The following is a 17,038-nucleotide window of genomic DNA, read 5'->3' as shown; positions in this document are numbered from 1 at the left end:
ATTCATGGCTGTGTTCTTTACGAAAAATTGTGAGTGAGCCCACTCCCTTGGCTGAGAAGCAACCCTACACATGAATGGTCTCAGGATGCCTTACTGTTGGCATGACACAGGACTGATGGTAGCGCTCAACTTGTCTTCTCTGGACAAGCTTTTTTCCAGATGCCCCAAACAATCGGAAAGGGGATTCATCAGAAAAAATGACTTTACCCCAGTCCTCAGCAGTCCAATCCCTGTACCTTTTGCAGAATATCAGTCTGTCCCTGATGTTTTTCCTGGAGAGAAGTAGCTTTTTTGCTGCCCTTCTTGATACCAGGCCAGCCTCCAAAAGTCTTTGCCTCACTGTGTGTGCAGATGCACTCACACCTGCCTGCTGCCATTCCTGAGCAAGCTCTGTACTGGGGGTGCCTCGATCCCGCAGCTGAATCAACTTTAGCAGCAATATCCTTGCCTGTGAAGCCCTTTTTGTGCAGAGCAATGATGACGGCACGTGTTTCCTTGCAGGTAACCATGCTTGACAGAGGAAGAACAATGATTCCAAGCACCACCCTCCTTTTGAAGCTTCCAGTCTGTTATTCGAACTCAATCAGCATGACAGAGTGATCTCCAGCCTTGTCCTCGTCAACACTCACACCTGTGTTAATGAGAGAATCATTGACATGTCAGTTGGTCCTTTTGTGGCAGGGCTGAAATGCAGTGGAAATATTTGGGGGGGGATTCAGTTCATTTGCATGGAAAAGAGGGACTTTGCAATTAATTGCAATTCATCTGATCACTCTTGATAACATTCTGGAGTATATGCAAATTGCCATCATACAAACTGAGGCAGCAGACTCTGTGAAAATTAATGTGTCATTCTCAAATTTTGGCCACGACTTTACATGAGGTGTGAGACTGAATTGAAAAAGTTGGGCATCATTCACAAGCGATAGGCTAATATTGTCACCATCACACTGTTCTTGATTTAATCTTGTATTTACATACAGTGCCAGTCACTTTGGACACACCTACTCATTTCAGGGGTTTTCTTTTTACTATTCTCTACATTGTAGAATAATAGTGAAGACAAACTATGAAATAACACACTGAATCATGTAGTAACCAAAAAAGTGTTAAACAAATCAAAATATATTTTATTTTTGAAATTCTTCAAAGTAGCCACCCTTTGCCTTGATGACCGCTTTGCACACACTTGTCGTTCTCTCAACCAGCTTAATGAGGTATTCACCTGGAATGCATTTCAATTAGCAGGTGTGCCTTCTCAAAGGTCATTTGTGGAATTTATTTCCTTAGTGCGTTTGAGCCAATCAGTTGTTTTGTGTCAAGGTAGGGGTGGTATACAGAAGAGAGCCCTATTTGGTAAAAGTCCATATTATGGCATGAACAGCTAAAATAAGCAAAGTCAATCTTCATTTTAAGATATGAAGGTCATGTAGGTGTTTCCATACTTTTGATTGTTACTGTATACTAAATAATATGTGTGTGAAATTGATTTTTAATTAGAATGGACCATTTCTATGCACCAGTCTCAACAGGAGCAGTGGAAGAAAATACATGTTGTCTATGCACTTAAATAGCGAATGGAGGACACTTTTCACTGGTTAATTTTCATGCCAGCCAGGTAGGCTATATTCTTGTTTTAAAGAGAAGCAATGTGCTTAACATTAGGAAAGTTGCGAAATATAGTAGGTCTAGGCTATAGAAAGCTGATGGGTGTCTCTAGTGACTCCTCGAGCACTGAGATGCAGTGCCTTAGACCGCTGCGCCACTCGGCAGCCCAAGGGACCTTCATGTGACAGAGATTAAAATATCCGTTAGAAAAACAGGAGATCTAATGTGCAACAACTAGCATCGGTTACTAATATGACCAGGATTGTGTCTTTGGCTACTGGACAATGAAAGATAGTTGAAATAAAATAATTGCCTCCACGGATATGGTCTGATTTTGGCTACTTTGAAGCAAGGTAAGACATTCCTCATGACATGTATCTAAACGTTCTGGTTTCAAACAATTTAAATGTGTCCATTTTCAAAATGTTGTGTGACTGTGCTGATGAAGCCGGCCTTCCATTGCCTATGCATTTTCTGTTTGAGATCCTGGTTGTCTGCTCAAAGGCTCTGTATGTGTATGCTGTACTGGTGTGATAAATAAGTTGCAGAAGAAAGATACGGTACACACGCGCCAATTTAATAAGCATGACCAGTCGAATGTATTTCCATCGACTGGTATTTCCATCAATGAATAGGCAAAAAAAAAAGCATTATTTCGCAATGGGATTTTCTTCCTCTTCTTCTGGACGGTTGGCTGAAGCCAAATGTATTCGTCGTCTTCAGCCGAAAGCAGGCTATTACTAGCTATTACCGGCTAACGGAAACCCTGCCCTACACACACATCCACCAACACCACCATGAATCCCACCCCCCAGCTAGCAAAATACTCTTTTTCAAAGGATGAACAGTGCTATGTGAAAACCCTAGGCTTGTAGCTCAGCTCCACATACCATACACACACCGCCCCCCCCCCCCCCTCCGAGCTGGGGCTCAGCTGCACTGGAACACTCTGCGCCTTTGTGTGAGAACAGCTGGCTGCAGAGTGACACGGTCACACACTGCATATCATACTCCCCCCAGACAAACATGCGTGCACACACACACACTGCACCACGTAGAACTATAACAGTCTATTGTTTGTGAATAAATTTGAATACATTTGATGGTTGTGTTCAGTTCTATATGTATTGGAACAAAGGCCTCTGGCTTTCCACCATCAGAAAGTGCAGAGTCCATTCGGGCCCTGGTGACATCAGAGCTCTGGCAGTAGCCTGTGGAGGGGAGAAGTATGCGCCTTGGCCCGGACCATGGTTGGACCGCTTTGTGACCGTCTCGCTCTCATTAATGGAGGCAGGCTAACACCCCATCCAGTGCCTTGCCTCCTAATCCCCGGTACCAGAACCAAACCACTACAGTATGCCCTACACCTGATCAAGATATTTATTTGGGTTCATTTAGTGTTTGTGTTGTATATTTTCATTTGGTGGAACCTGTTTGTTTGTTTGCCTCTGTAGTGTATGTGTTAGCATAGGCTATGTCTATCTTTGTGTGCAGGATGGATAGACAGACACAAGTCTGAGGCTGTTTTTGTGCATGTCATGAAATTATAGTGTGTGACTGTGTGCATTTGTGATTGTGACTGAATGAGAGAGACACAGGGCCCATGCTTTTTGTGTGTTAATGACAGTCTGCTGATGTACGTTCCTCTCGCCCCTCGTGACCACATCCCACAGCTCCCTTGGGCCTCTCCAGGCCCTGCCCCTCCCTCCGTCCACCGCAGACATGCCCCGGGTGTGGGAGAGAGGGAGCAAGGGAAAGCAGAAGAGGAAGAAAGAGGAAGGGATTTGGGTGGAGTGGGCAGGCACATAGTTGTGGCTGACAAATTAAAAGCCAGCTAGCTTTGGTCACTAAAACCCTGATGAATGGGAGTGGTCAGGAATTCGGCTCACTGTGTGTATGGTGTTTGTCTGTGTGTGAGAATCTGTGTGTGTGTGTGTTCCTTTGGGTGTCAATGAAAGATTGTGCAGTGGGGAAAATGAACCCTAAAGTATTTTAAAGAGGGCTGCTTATTTACTCTATGCTGATTGGTGCAGATGGTCAGCGAATGAGGATGTCTATGTAGCTCATAGTGGAGGGGTCTCTTCCACACCTCTCCGGTCCCGTGCCTCTGTGATGAACTCTATAATAAAGGTAACCCTCCCCCTACAGCCGTGGGTTAGGCTCTTGATACTGGTGCTGCTTTCCCTGCTGTCACTCCTCTTTCCATTGTTCTCACTGTCTTTACCTCTTTGCTCTCTCTCCTTGGTAATCTCAGCTGCTCTAAGTAGTCAGTCGGCGCTTATGTGACAGACAGGATACTCGGGCAGCAAGGGCAGGAAGTGACCTTACAGTACTAGTCTTTATTCTGGTTGAGCCGTCTGGGCTCTGCAGCGGGCCTGGATTTCCTCCCGCGAACACGTGTCCCCTGTCACAAATTTAAAGACGCGCTGACACTGTAGGCTCACAAACAAACACAACCTTTCTATTTCCACCTCTCTACTACATTCACACATAAACACACACACATAAAGACGCATGCACACACACTAGGCTTGGGCGGGATCTAGATTTTCATACAGTTCTTCTAATATTGACTGTATTACCAGCACAGCACACACGGGGGCGCTAAAAACGCAATCTAATTGGGCCTCTATTACCAGAAGGCAAATAATAGCAAAAATCACACGGACGCTGTTAGCTAAATGCTAACGAGCAAAAACGAACAAACTAATTGCAAAGACTGGCAAGTCCGGCTCATAAAGCGGGAGCTAGTAGCTACCGGATGCCATTTCTGGTGAGCGTGGACATTTACAAGCGGAAGTGAACGAGAGAAATTGTGCAAATGAACAAAGTTGCTCAACAAAGTTGAGCAGAGGGGAGAAGATAGGAGGGGGAAAACTAGTTTTTTTTTTAGCACAGGGGAAAAATGGCAGCTGTTTAACTTCTAAAACACGGCAGAAAGACGTTATAAGATATCTGATGGCAAACATTTAGTAGTGAATTGCATACAAGTGTAACTTCCTCACCTTGTGTGCCGCACAACAGAGACTCGCCGATTTTACAATGCTATTGACTCACCAGCTCACTCTTTTTCTTGTTGTGCTCTTTCCAACGAACACATGACTGGCTCAACTCTTCTGGGGAACTACGGTAAACTTCATAATGTGACGGGTAAAATGAAGAACTCGATCTGCTTTATCTCCTAACGTTTTGCACAAGTTGACTGCAGGTATTTGGCAGCTCCCCCGGCACCTCTCTGATTCAGAGGAGTTGGGTTAAATGCCGGAAGACACATTTCAGTTGAATGCATTCAGTTGTACAACTGACTAGGTATCCCCCCTTTTCCCTTTAACTAAAGTAGCTACAAATATTCACATTTATTGGAAAACAAAGATAGTATTGACGGTAGTGAAAAACCATCCCATGACATTTTTCCAAATACCCAGGTATACGGTACACTGCCCAAGCCTAACACACACATGTGGTTCATGTGTTGAACTGTCAATCACATCAATAGCAGACTAGAAGCTCCCACACTGTGCCTGCTCCTGAACTGATGCTGTTGAACTATCCTTCCATCTGGGGTTGGCGAGTCCATAGTCCATGATCCTGGGTAGGGTTCAGGGGTCAGAGAGGAAGCCTAACCAAGCAGAACAACACAATGTAAACAAGGCCGTGTGAAATCCCCAGTGTGATGACCCAGGCCCAACGCAACACACTGATCACAGAGAGGCTGCCAACACTCTACTTACACCAGGGGATCACCAGCACACACACACATCCATGTGTCTCCTGTCTGTCCCTCTACGCCTCACAGACAGACAGACCAGAAGATTCCATCTCCCTCAATTATTCCAATCTGGGCAAATTTTCGAAACTCGCGCTTCATTACCTGGGAACAGGCTGGTCCCTGTAACCCCGCTGCCCCCTCACCCTTCCATCTTCTCGCTCTTTTTCACTGTCTCACATCCAACATACTCCCATCTTGCACTCGCTCTCACTGCCACTGACGGGCACCCTGGCATGGGGCACTGTATTGGCACCAGACATACAAATGGGGTGGTCTGAAAATAACTGTGTCTGTTTGGCGGTGCTAGGTGTGCTCTTTTTGTGTGTATTATATTGTCCTTTGTGCATTCAGCCTCCGCTTGTAATGAGATAAAGCTGTTTTTATATTAGGAACCGTAGCGAGGGAAAACAATTGCATCACAGTTTTAGATATGGTGTGTACTGTAGATATCAGACTTCATCACACTCCTCAGACATACCTTATCCCTGTTAGAATGCCAGAGGAGAGCTTGACCATGTTTTGCTGTGTGCATTTGTGTGTGTGTGTGTGTGTGTGTCAGGCATTGGCACGGAGTGGGATTAATAACAGAACTAGGTTGAACGTCTCATTTTGGGAAAGCCCCGGAGGAGAAGGCTGCTAATTTCATCTCTATAAGTACAGTGAACCCGACTGGCATGTAGGGCAGCAGCACAGCTCCTGTACTACACATGGGCTAGATCCGCAGGTTCACTGGTGTGTGCTACATAGTCATACACACACACACACACAGGGGTGGCACTATTGCCGTACAACCAATGGTTATGGATGAAGACTGTCATTAAAATAATCATCTTAAACATCTTACGTTCCCTTTTTGGGGGGGGGGGGGCGAAAAACTGAAGACAGGACGGCCGGACATTTTGTGCAGTTGAGTCCGTTTCTACGGTAACATGGACTCTTTACGTGATGGAACGTTGTTGCTCCTTGCTGAAACAAGCACGGGGTTGTAGCGAACGAGTATTCGGTTGCCTATGCATCGTCCCTCATACATGCAGCAGGCATAGAAGTAGAATGATTAGAATGGGCTTGGAACCTTTAACCGTGCATTGTTTTACATCAGATAGCGCTTTGATTCCATCATCATCAGATCCAAAGTTGTCCGGCTACGATGGGCTGCCATGACATTTGGAACATTTCCTCCTCAAAACTGATTTGAATTCACCTAAGCTAAAACAAATGTCAATAATGTTGATGTTTTTTTGGTCTTGGAGTCTTAGTCGCCCCATTTTACATCTAGCTAAAGATTATTGTGCTTCAGTTGCTAGGTTTCCATCTGCATGGCGACATACTTTAATGAGAATATTCATAAATCCATGTAAAGAAAGTGTTTCCATCAAACAAACTTGTTCCGAATAAAAATGTGTGACGTAGTGCGCCCAAAATGTTATTTTTCGCTTAGATTTTATTCGGTACATTAAACTTAAAGTTGTATGTCTCAACTCTATCGATTAGTTTTGTCACAAAAACTGTAGTACATATGCCTACTCTGGTTTTGGCATGTGTGCTCTAACAGCTCGCAGATCCTGTGTGGATAAGTTGTGCGGGTAGTAGGGGTGGGCGATATGGCAAATAAATGGTCACGATATATATATATATTTTTTCATTCGATAACGACAATTATCAGGATATTAATCAAACAATGTTTTAAAGGGTGCATATCTGCTTCAGACTTAAGAATGCCTGAACAAACTTCTCCGCACGTAGCCTAGTGGTAAGAGCATTGGGCCAGCCCTGACAAGTTAAAAATCTGTCATTATACCCCTGATCAAGGTAGTTAACCCACTATGCCCCGATTAGTCTGCCATTGTAAATATAAGTTGTTCTTAACGGACTTAACTAGTTAATTTTTAAAAATGTAATGATGTGAGCTACACAAAATTATACTTTAAGGAAAATTGTTCCATGTTTGCGGCCAGGGAGCACATACCTGGGGTCAATTAAATTGATAAGCCTCTTGAAACATTCCTTTTCGACTGTGCTAATTGGTAGCATGTCCTAAGCAATGCAATGCATGATAGCATTTGTGATGTCTTTTTGCTTTTAGGGCATAAACGCTGTCAGTGTTGACTACTTCGGGCAAACATCCCTAGATTGGCTGGTGCTTGAGGGGCGTTGATCAATAGCGTGGCGCAAACTCAAACTGCTTCCATGTTCCAAAGAGTGATTTTTGCTTCAGATGTTGAAAAAGGTTTTTGTCGTATTTACCAGACTTCGTAGCCACCGGTCTACGGCACAATTTCCACCGAACATTGCTTTGCTCTTTGTCGGACTTCAAAAAGCCAAACCACTTCCAAAATACTGAAAGAGTTTAACCCTTTTTATCAATAATTTCTTCGTTAGTTTCTGCTCCTTCTCCATGGCTATCACTGCCACTGTTTTCGCCTACATCACTCATTTTTCGTGGTTAATAGTGGCTACTCCATCACTAAGCGGTTTTTAGTGCGCGTATACCTGTCCATGTGCATATTGTCACTTCTCCGCACGTTCCTGCTGCGTAAGAGGTGAAATGGACTGCTGTACCTAAATATTCTATATCGACATTATCTAAAATTAATCTGAACGTTTTATATCGTTATTGAGGGAAGTAATTACCTCTAATTATTGCTATTGATTTATCGCCCAGCCCTAGTGTAACAGTATAACTTTAGACCGTCCCCTCACATCAACAACAGTCACCCACGAAGCATCGTTACCCATCGCTCCACAAAAGCCACGGCCCTTGCAGAGCAAGGGGAACCACTACTTCAAGGTCTCAGAGCAAGTGACGTCACCGATTGAAACGCTATTTAGCGCGCACCACTGCTAACTAGCTAGCAGTTTCAAATCCGTTACACTAGCGGGTAGGCTACATGATGATATAATTATGTACTGTATAAGAGCGAAAATATTTGTATTTGTTAAACCGCAGTCAAGCATTGATCATCATGTCACCAGAATAAAACCCTAGATATTTATTTGAAAGGAGCATCAAGATGTTGCAGGAATTAAATTCGTCTGTTTTAATACCCAATTAAAATGAAACACTGTCAATTCATAAGAATTTGTATGACTCTTATTTGGATAAAATGGACAGAGCCGAGTCTTAAAGTAAATCGGCAGCATTTATTCACGAGAGTAACTGCCCATTATACATTTTACCACAGGTTATAAACTGAAAATTACGTCATTAGTTTCAGTACTAGCCCGTCTCATCTCCGCTCCAGTACGATGGCTGTATGGTTCTCACATCGTCTCTCCCTATTAAGATAATTTATGACCGAACCAAGGCCAGCCTGTGTAGATAAGCCGTCTAGCCAGTCTGGCTATAAGTTCATTAATTTCTACCAAGGTACAGACAGTCATTGTTCTAATTCTTGATTATATTTACACACATTTATATTCAGTACTAGGATTAAAAAGGAAATTCATACATATACAGTAACATAATAGTATTCTGATTAGTCAGTCCTGATTGAAATGTATACATAATTAGTCATTATTGATAAATTCCCTTAACATAAGATCACCGTTCAAGTTATTTCATCTGTAGCCTAATAAACTACATGGTTTCCCGAGTTGTAGTGGGAGGACTACACAACATATCATTGTGTAACTCCAAGTTTACTTCGATATGATGGTTATTGTATCAACATTTGCACATAGACGTTTCCACTGCCATTTACCGACACAAAAAGATCCCATGTTGTAAATTATACCGAAACTTCCTGTTTATTTCAAAGCTGTCATTTTTAAATACGACTTTGATACGACTTTACTCGCATAAAAATGGAAGATGGAAACATAGTCAGTGAGCAGTATTCATGACGTTTGAATGGGCATGAAAGCTAGCATGAATTTGTCCAACAGCTGAGCCAGTCACAAAAATCATCTTTGATTGCAACGATGCTGCTAACCAACCAGCTACCTACTTAATGCTGCACACACACGATGTTGAATCTTCCAACAAAAGCTAGCTAGCAAGCTACTGTAGCGAGTAGTGCTAATGCTTACATTATTATGAGTTTTCATGAAGCAGCTGCTCTTTTGCCATAACCTCCCGAGTCAGCTGCTGTGCTCAGCTGACCCAACAATATGACCGCGGAGAAACATGCCGATCTACGAACTGAGTTCTGATAATCAGTTCCTCTTAATTGTGGGCCTGCATGTTTACAAATTAAGGGTAACATCGCCTTGGTCCGTACAATTGCCCTTATTTTAGCGCCCCAAAAACGTAAATCTTCCAAATCAACTGTAATGTCAATACCATTGTAAAGCACAATTTCTCCCCTTTCCAACAGAATCAATTACATGACCTAAACGCTGCCCGTTTCTGCATAATTCAAGAAGACAATGAGCCCCGTCAGGTCTTTTTAAAAATGGCGGGTGGGGAAGCTAAACTAATTTGTGATAGTGAGAAGGAGAGATATTGTGTGATTTTTTTTTTCTTCCCACTCTATCTGTCCAACTTATCACCTTAAATGTAAATAAAACACTGAAGAGTTTATATAATGTGTCATTACATACCTATTTGAAGGTTTGTGTCGAATTTGAATCGGGTTTTTAGGGCGGTGCTAAAGTTATCTTCAGAAGTAAACAGCGGCATTGAGAGTCATGATCGCTTACAGTGACGATGCAAAAAATTACCCATCACTGTCCATTTCTTGTTTTTTTTAAACGATGAAAGAAGTGCTACACCTGTTGGAGAGATTGTAAGACAGAAATAGTTGCTTTATGCGTGCTGTACGTTACGGCATGACGCTTCAGGATGTAACGGAGGGTCCGTTTCTTTCAACTTTTCTCCAATACTATAGAGCCATTACCATGTCGATCAACGCTTGAATAGAAACGTAGTTCACACCCCATATTTTGAAGTCAACACAGTCGCTACAGTCCCATTAGTTTTCTTTGTAGCCTCGTTTGAATGTTGAGATTGTGGCACATTTGTACAGAATGGGGTGAGTTTACGTTAATTTAAACATGCTAGGCAAGCTTTTTATGTCAGTGAAGGAAGAGCTGGCGATGTCAGTAAGCTAGCTAGCTACAACAGTTGGCTACAAAGCTGATCAAGTCACTGCATTGGCGACCCAGGTCCTTGAACAAAATTTGTGCAGGAGATAGCCACTAGTTTGTTTTTTATTTTCTCACAATTGCAAATATTAGATCACTGTCACAATGTTTGTAATAATTTAGCTAGCTAGTTATTCTGCCTATTTCATGAAGAGTCATACAAGAGCGCAGTGATATGAGGGACTACTGTATCTTTTCATGTTTTGTATGAAGGATGCTGATTATTCAAATTTGAATATGAGTTCCACGTCCTACGAAACCGATCGGTTCATGGACAAGTGAGGCAGAGGAGTGACGCCGTCTGATTTGATACAATGATAACCCAGGCAATTTGATTGATAATGGCGCCAGAGGGATTGCTGCTGTTTTACGGGCTCTTAACCAACTGTTCGTTTTTTTGCATTTTGCAACTAATTTTGTTCATAATGTTGCTGCTATCGTCTCTTATGATCGAACAGTGGTTCTCGACAACAGAACAACAATTTTCTCACCTCGAACTGGACAAAGATTTTTTTCTTAAATGAGTCCAATGTGAAGGAAATGCTGCTTTGTCGAGACAAGACTCAAATCTCAGTCATCCGTGTGAAGAAAAAGGGGGAGGAGGGTGGGGTGCCTTGTAAGAATTTGACGACAAGTAGGTAAACCACCACAACCCTGCTTATTATTGGCCAACGTGCAATCATTGGGAAATAAACTGGACAATCTACAATTTAAGACTATCCTATCGACGGGACATTTAAAAACGGTCATATCTTATGTTTCACCGATACGTGGCTAAACGACGACATGGATACTATAGAGCTGGCTGGCTTCTCCGTGCATCGGCAGGACAGAGCAGCTACGTCTGGGAAGACGAGGGGCAGGGGTGTGTGCATTTGTCAACTGCTGGTGCCCAACGTCTTAAGTTCTCATCTATTCGTAGCAGTCTATTTACCACCATAACCCAATGCTGGCACTAAGACCGCACTCAACGAGCTGTATACGGCCATAAGCAAACAGGAAAATGCTCATCCAGAAGCAGCGCTCCTAGTTGCCGGGAATTTTAATGCCGGCAAATTTAAAAGCAAATTTCTACCAGCATGTCACCATGTGCCACAAGAGATGGATATGAAGCTCTCCATCGCCCTCCATTTGCCAAATCTGACCATAATTCTATCTTCCTGACTCCTGCTTACAAGCAAAAATTAAAGCAGAAAGTACCAGTGACTCGCTCAATACGGAAGTGGTCAGATGATGCGGATGCTACGCTACAGGCCGATTCTGCTAGCACAGACTGGAATATGTTCCGGGATTCATCCAATGGCATTGAGGAATATACCACCTCAGTCCCTCAGTGCATTGACTACATCGTCCCCACATTGACTGTACATACATATCCAACCAGAAGTCATGGATTGCAGGCAACATCTGCACTGAGCTAAAGGCTAGAGCTGCTGCTTTCAAGGAGCGGGACACTAATCTGGACGCTTAAAAGAAATCCTGTTATGCCCTCCTTCAAGACTGTTGGAAAAGCATTCCAGGTGAAGCTGGTTGAGAGAATGCTAAGTGTGCAAAGCTGTCATCAAGGCAAAAGGTGTCCATTTGAAGAATCTCAAATATAAAATATAATCTTATTTAACACTTTTTTTTGTTTGTTTAGTACATGATTCCATATGTGTTATTTCATAGTTTTGATGTAGAAAATAGTCAAAATAAAGAAAAACCCTTGAATGAGTAGTGTTCAAACTTTTGACCGGTAGTGTACATGGGTACACTTCCTGCTTTGGTCCTACGGGGTACAACTCAATTTACTTTCCTCCCTGTATCTATACACACACAAACACACTCTTATACACACACTTTGACTACACAAACTGACATAAAAGAACACAAACACGCACACTGCTGCCGAAAATTCCTTCTGTAGTGCTGTTCTCCTTTCCCTCTTTGTTCAAAAGCTTATAGGAAGATGAAGGTATATTGATGCGGTCTTCATTTCATGTCAGCTCTGCTCTTGCGTTTACCTCTAACATTGTATATATATATATAGCACAGGCATCTTTAATAGAATATAATAAAACTTTGGCAATCCAGAATGGACATTTTTTCTTTGGCATCACCTTACATTGAAAGGATACATTCTCACGTCACACATTTTAAAACAGTCCATCATACCGCATAGACTAAAAACTATATAGGTCATTGGTATGTTTACTCCCACCTGACCGCTGCCCCAACTGCACTGTTCAAATAGATAGGTCCATAGACCAATATACAATTTACGTTGCATTTAGTAGTCCAACAGCACAAGGAACTAATTGTTTTAAAACCTTCTTCTTAGCCATGGGCATTCTGAAGCACCGGCCTGAAGGAAGCCTCTCGAACTGAGGGTGTAGAGGGTGGGAGGGATCGCCTATGGTAGCCAGTGCCTTCCTTTTTTGGCTGTTTTGTGGAACAGACTGCTCAACTGTGCCTCTGGCTGACCAATTTCTTTGCTGGCTGTGTTTACTATTCTGGGCAGTTTGCTTTTGCTCCTCGCACTCAGATTGCCATACCTGACTGTCATATTGAACGTGAGGATGCTCTCCACCAGACTGCGGTACATCCTCTCCAGAACATCCTGGCTGAACCCCAAATCCCTTCAATTTCCTGACTTGAAAACACACGCAAGCTTGCTTTAAAAATAAATAAACATTTGTTTGCATTCTCTGTAAAACTCAGCTTGTCATCAATTTGTGTCCCCTAGGTATTTGAAACGGTCAACCACCTCCACTGGTTGATCGTTCAGAGAGAGTGGTTGGGACATTGGCAGGTTGTAACCATTGATGATCAGCTCCTTTGTCTCGTCCACATTGATGTGGCTCTTGACCGTCACCATTCTTGAAGGTTATTGGCCCGATTTAAAAAGATTAATTAAATTAAAAATATATTTTTTAAAAAGCTGTCCCCATCTGACATGGCTCTGAAGGGATTCTTTTCTTAAGATGCTGTGTCATCCGTGTACTTCAAAAACCTCACGTTGTTTCCTCGGATCTTCATCTCGTTAGTGTAGATGGAGAACAACAACTGTGAAAGCACACACCCCTGGGTCACCCCCTTGTTCAGGGTCAGTTTATCAGAGAGGACTCCATTTTAATGAGAACCCTCTGTGGCTGGTCAGTTCAGTCCAACCTGCGAGGCCTCCGGTGACATTCAGGTCCAGTAGTCGTTTCAGCAATGTGTTTATTTGTATTGAAAGCTGAACTAAAATCAATGAAAACAATTTGTGCATATGATTTTGCATGTTAATAGTGACTAGCTGTCATATTCACCAAGGGTCAGGGTAGCATCCTCAGTCCCCTCTTTAACAATGTAAATGTTCTTTATCAGACTTAAACATGTTGGTCTGACAGTATTCCATAGGGAGAAATCTGTTAGACTTTAGAACCCCTTTGAACATTAAATGATGTAATTGTTTTTGGAGATGATTTTGAATTGATGATAATGTATTACTGTACTCTTGGCCCAAAATGGCTGTATTAAAATAATATTGGTGTAGGCCCACAGCTTTACCCTGCTTGGTTTGGCTGGAGGACAATATATTTGGATGTGTTTGATTTAGAGCTGTTAGTGTATTTAGTGTTCCCCACCATGTCAAGCCAGTGTGGTTTTGTCCTAAGCTGTGCTATTTGTTCAAAGGGCATATTAGTTTACACTATACAACCCTGTTGTCTCTGTTACTGCCACAAGAGAGCTGTGGGCCAGAATGCATAACAGCACTGGATCCAAAGAGCCAAAATGACTCCACATGTAGGCAAATGAGTCCAAGCCACATTCACTCCCATCCACCCCACTGCCCTTTTGCAGTGCTCTGTTTGGGATGGATGGGAGGAGAAGAGAGCGAGGCTATTTGAAGACCGTGGCGTGAAAAATGGCGTGAGAGAGACTGAAGGCGGGGAGAATAAAATACATTTACATTTAAGTCATTTAGCAGACGCTCTTATCCAGAGCGACTTACAAATTGGTGCATTCACCTTATGACATCCAGTGGAAAATACAGTGGAGAGGGAGGTCTGTAAGACCGTTATCACTTTGGAGTGGTATAACAAAGAGATTGAGTGTGAGAGGCAGAAGCGCGCGTGTGTGTGTTCGTATTAAACATGTTTAATTGGACACAAAGTAGCAGATGAGATGTGGGTGGTTGTCATAGCAACAGGGGAGGTCAGTAGCTGGGACTAATTCCAAAACCCGAGAGAGGTAGAATAAATGCTATGGGGGATCCTCAGTTCAAAATGAAACATGCGAAGAGACCAGTCCCATTTGTGTTTTCACCTATTTCTTTGTCTCGTCTCTTTCCTGCTTGCTTTGTCCTCCATTTTTATGTTGCTCTTTCTCTTCATCTCTGTGTTGGCATTCTGCTGGCGTCATGAAGTGTGTTGCAGTGATTTAGCCTCTGTTAAACCATGTTGAGTGTTGCATCTTCTAAGTGTCTCTCTCTCTCTCTCCATCTCGTCTCTTCATGATCAACCGTACTTTAGACTCCTTGTCCTAGATAAGCCACATCAGATTCACATGTTGTTGACTGAGGGGTGTGTCTGGGTGTTAATGTCTGGCGTCTCTCATGGTGGAATACAGGGCTCCACTGTTTTGACAGTTCCACTCGCTACGCCCTTCTGGGTGAGCTGCTCCCAAAGGGTGTGTGTGCTGTGCACGCAGGAAGGTGTTAAATGATTCAGCATCTTCGTGTCTGCGTGCCGGGGGCACAGAAGGGCACAAGGGCATATTTACAGCTTCTGCCTGACTAGCCTCTGTGCCCCAACCGACTGACTCTTCACCTCAGAGACACCAGAATGCTTTCAAGGGCATGACCCACTAATGGGCCCATGAGAGGGCTTCATCTGGCCTACACACACTTTTGCCCTCTCTTTCTCTCTCATACACACAGACATGGCACATAACACACACTCTTACTCAGTCATTGTCTTACATTATAAATAAAATGTCCCTCTTCTTAGTCTCACTCCACACTCGAAGACCAAACCTGTTCCAGTCAGCACCATCTCTAACCTCTCTCTCTGTCTGTCTCTCTCTGTGTGTGTGTGTGTGTGTGTGTGTGTGTGTGTGTAGGACAGTGACATCCAGAAGAAGATAGACCATGAGATCCGGATGCGTGACGGGGCCTGTAAGCTATTGGCTGCGTGCTCCCAGAGAGACCAGGCCCTGGAGGCAGCCAAGAGCCTGCTCACCTGCAACACCCGCATCATGGCCTACATGTCAGAGCTGCAGAGGATGAAGGAGGCCCAGGTCATGCAGAGGGTCGCACGAAGGTCAGATGGCACAAGGTAAAGGGACAGGGCATGGGAGTCGGGTTTTTGGCTGTATAGGAACTTATCGCTGCCAAAATGCTACTATCCCCATAGGGTAAATGTCTAAATATGGTCTGGGTTGGCAATCGGTTAGGGTTTACAACTATAATTCCATTGTTTTCACCCCGCCCCATTTCTGTCACCCCCCCATTTCTGTCTCTCCTAGATCATCAGATGCAGGGCCCATGGACGACAGACTACCCTGTAAGGGTAAGGTGGCCATCTCAGGTAGGCCCCGGTGATGTGAGTGTGTGCACAAATGTGAACGAGCGAGAGAGTCTGCAACAGACAGCTAGCGTGAGACCGGGTCCCCATGTCTACCCAATAGCTGAGCTCCGTCTAGCCCTCTTCATCAGCCTCGGGCCCTGACACCCTGCCTCCTTCTCCCCTATTACTCCATGTGTCATTTCCTCATTCTTGGCCGCGTCCATGGCGACCTGCAGACGCTGTCCGTCAGGGCGGGGGGGGGGGGTAGGGGATGAGGGTAAACAGGGCGTAGAATGAAGGAGGACTAAGTTAGGGGTGGAGGGGGAGAGAATGGAGGGGGTTAGGATTAGGGCGGGGGGTTTCAGTGAAAGCAGTAATTAAAGAATTATGATGAACTGCCCTGGTTCAGTGGGAGGACAAGAGGACAGTCGATCTGTCTGGGACTGCTCACAGCTGGAGGGCATACACAAAGGTTGTGATTAATCATTGATTGACTAAGTAGACAGGAAGCCATTCTCAGCTTGTGGCTCCAGTGCATGGGCATACACAAATTCAGCACACACAGATCACACACCAGGTATGACAGTGACTACCTGGTGGGAGGATATAGGTCAGAGGTCTTCTACAGGTCGACCCGTGTGTGTACGTGCGTGCGTGCATGTACTTGCGTGCGTGTGTATATGCTTGTGCGAGTGTATATGTTACATTTGTGGTGGATTTCAGTCGTCTGACTGTCCTTTGCCATTACAGACCTGCGGATCCCACTCATGTGGAAAGACACAGAGTACTTCAAGAACAAAGGAGGTGAGGAATCGGTGTGGTAGCACTGGTGTGAATCAAATCCTGTTATATTACCCATTGCTCTGAGTTTGTGACGTGAGTTGACTGAGGTGAAGTGAATCAAATTGAATGTGGTTAAAGTGGTGTGAAATCAGGTGCACATAACTATTTCAACCTGGGCCCATACCCACAAAGCCTCTCAGAGTATAAGAGTTAGGCCTGGGACGATACCAGTATCGCAATATTTTTAAAATAAAAACACGAA

At 43.7% G+C, this 17,038-nt stretch overlaps 1 protein-coding gene across 9 annotated transcripts in view; it reads left to right on the top strand.

Annotated features, from left to right (window-relative positions):
- The window catches only part of LOC118358013 (rhotekin-like), a 131,752-nt gene that overhangs the window by 90,249 nt on the left and 24,465 nt on the right, over nt 1–17,038 (top strand). For 8 of the 9 annotated variants that reach the window (XM_052478493.1, XM_052478492.1, XM_035735365.2 and 5 more), the window contains 3 exons: nt 15,548–15,762; nt 15,953–16,014; nt 16,744–16,797. In XM_052478493.1, the coding sequence (XP_052334453.1) occupies nt 15,548–15,762; nt 15,953–16,014; nt 16,744–16,797 (331 nt within the window). Of the gene's footprint in view, nt 1–1,848; nt 1,962–15,547; nt 15,763–15,952; nt 16,015–16,743; nt 16,798–17,038 lie in introns of those variants that run through there. The other variant, XM_052478497.1, reaches the window with a different exon arrangement.

Source organism: Oncorhynchus keta, chromosome 25 (assembly GCF_023373465.1).
Source record: "Oncorhynchus keta strain PuntledgeMale-10-30-2019 chromosome 25, Oket_V2, whole genome shotgun sequence".
In the NCBI taxonomy this organism is placed as follows: domain Eukaryota; kingdom Metazoa; phylum Chordata; class Actinopteri; order Salmoniformes; family Salmonidae; genus Oncorhynchus; species Oncorhynchus keta.
This window is presented reverse-complemented; position numbering and strand designations above follow the sequence as displayed.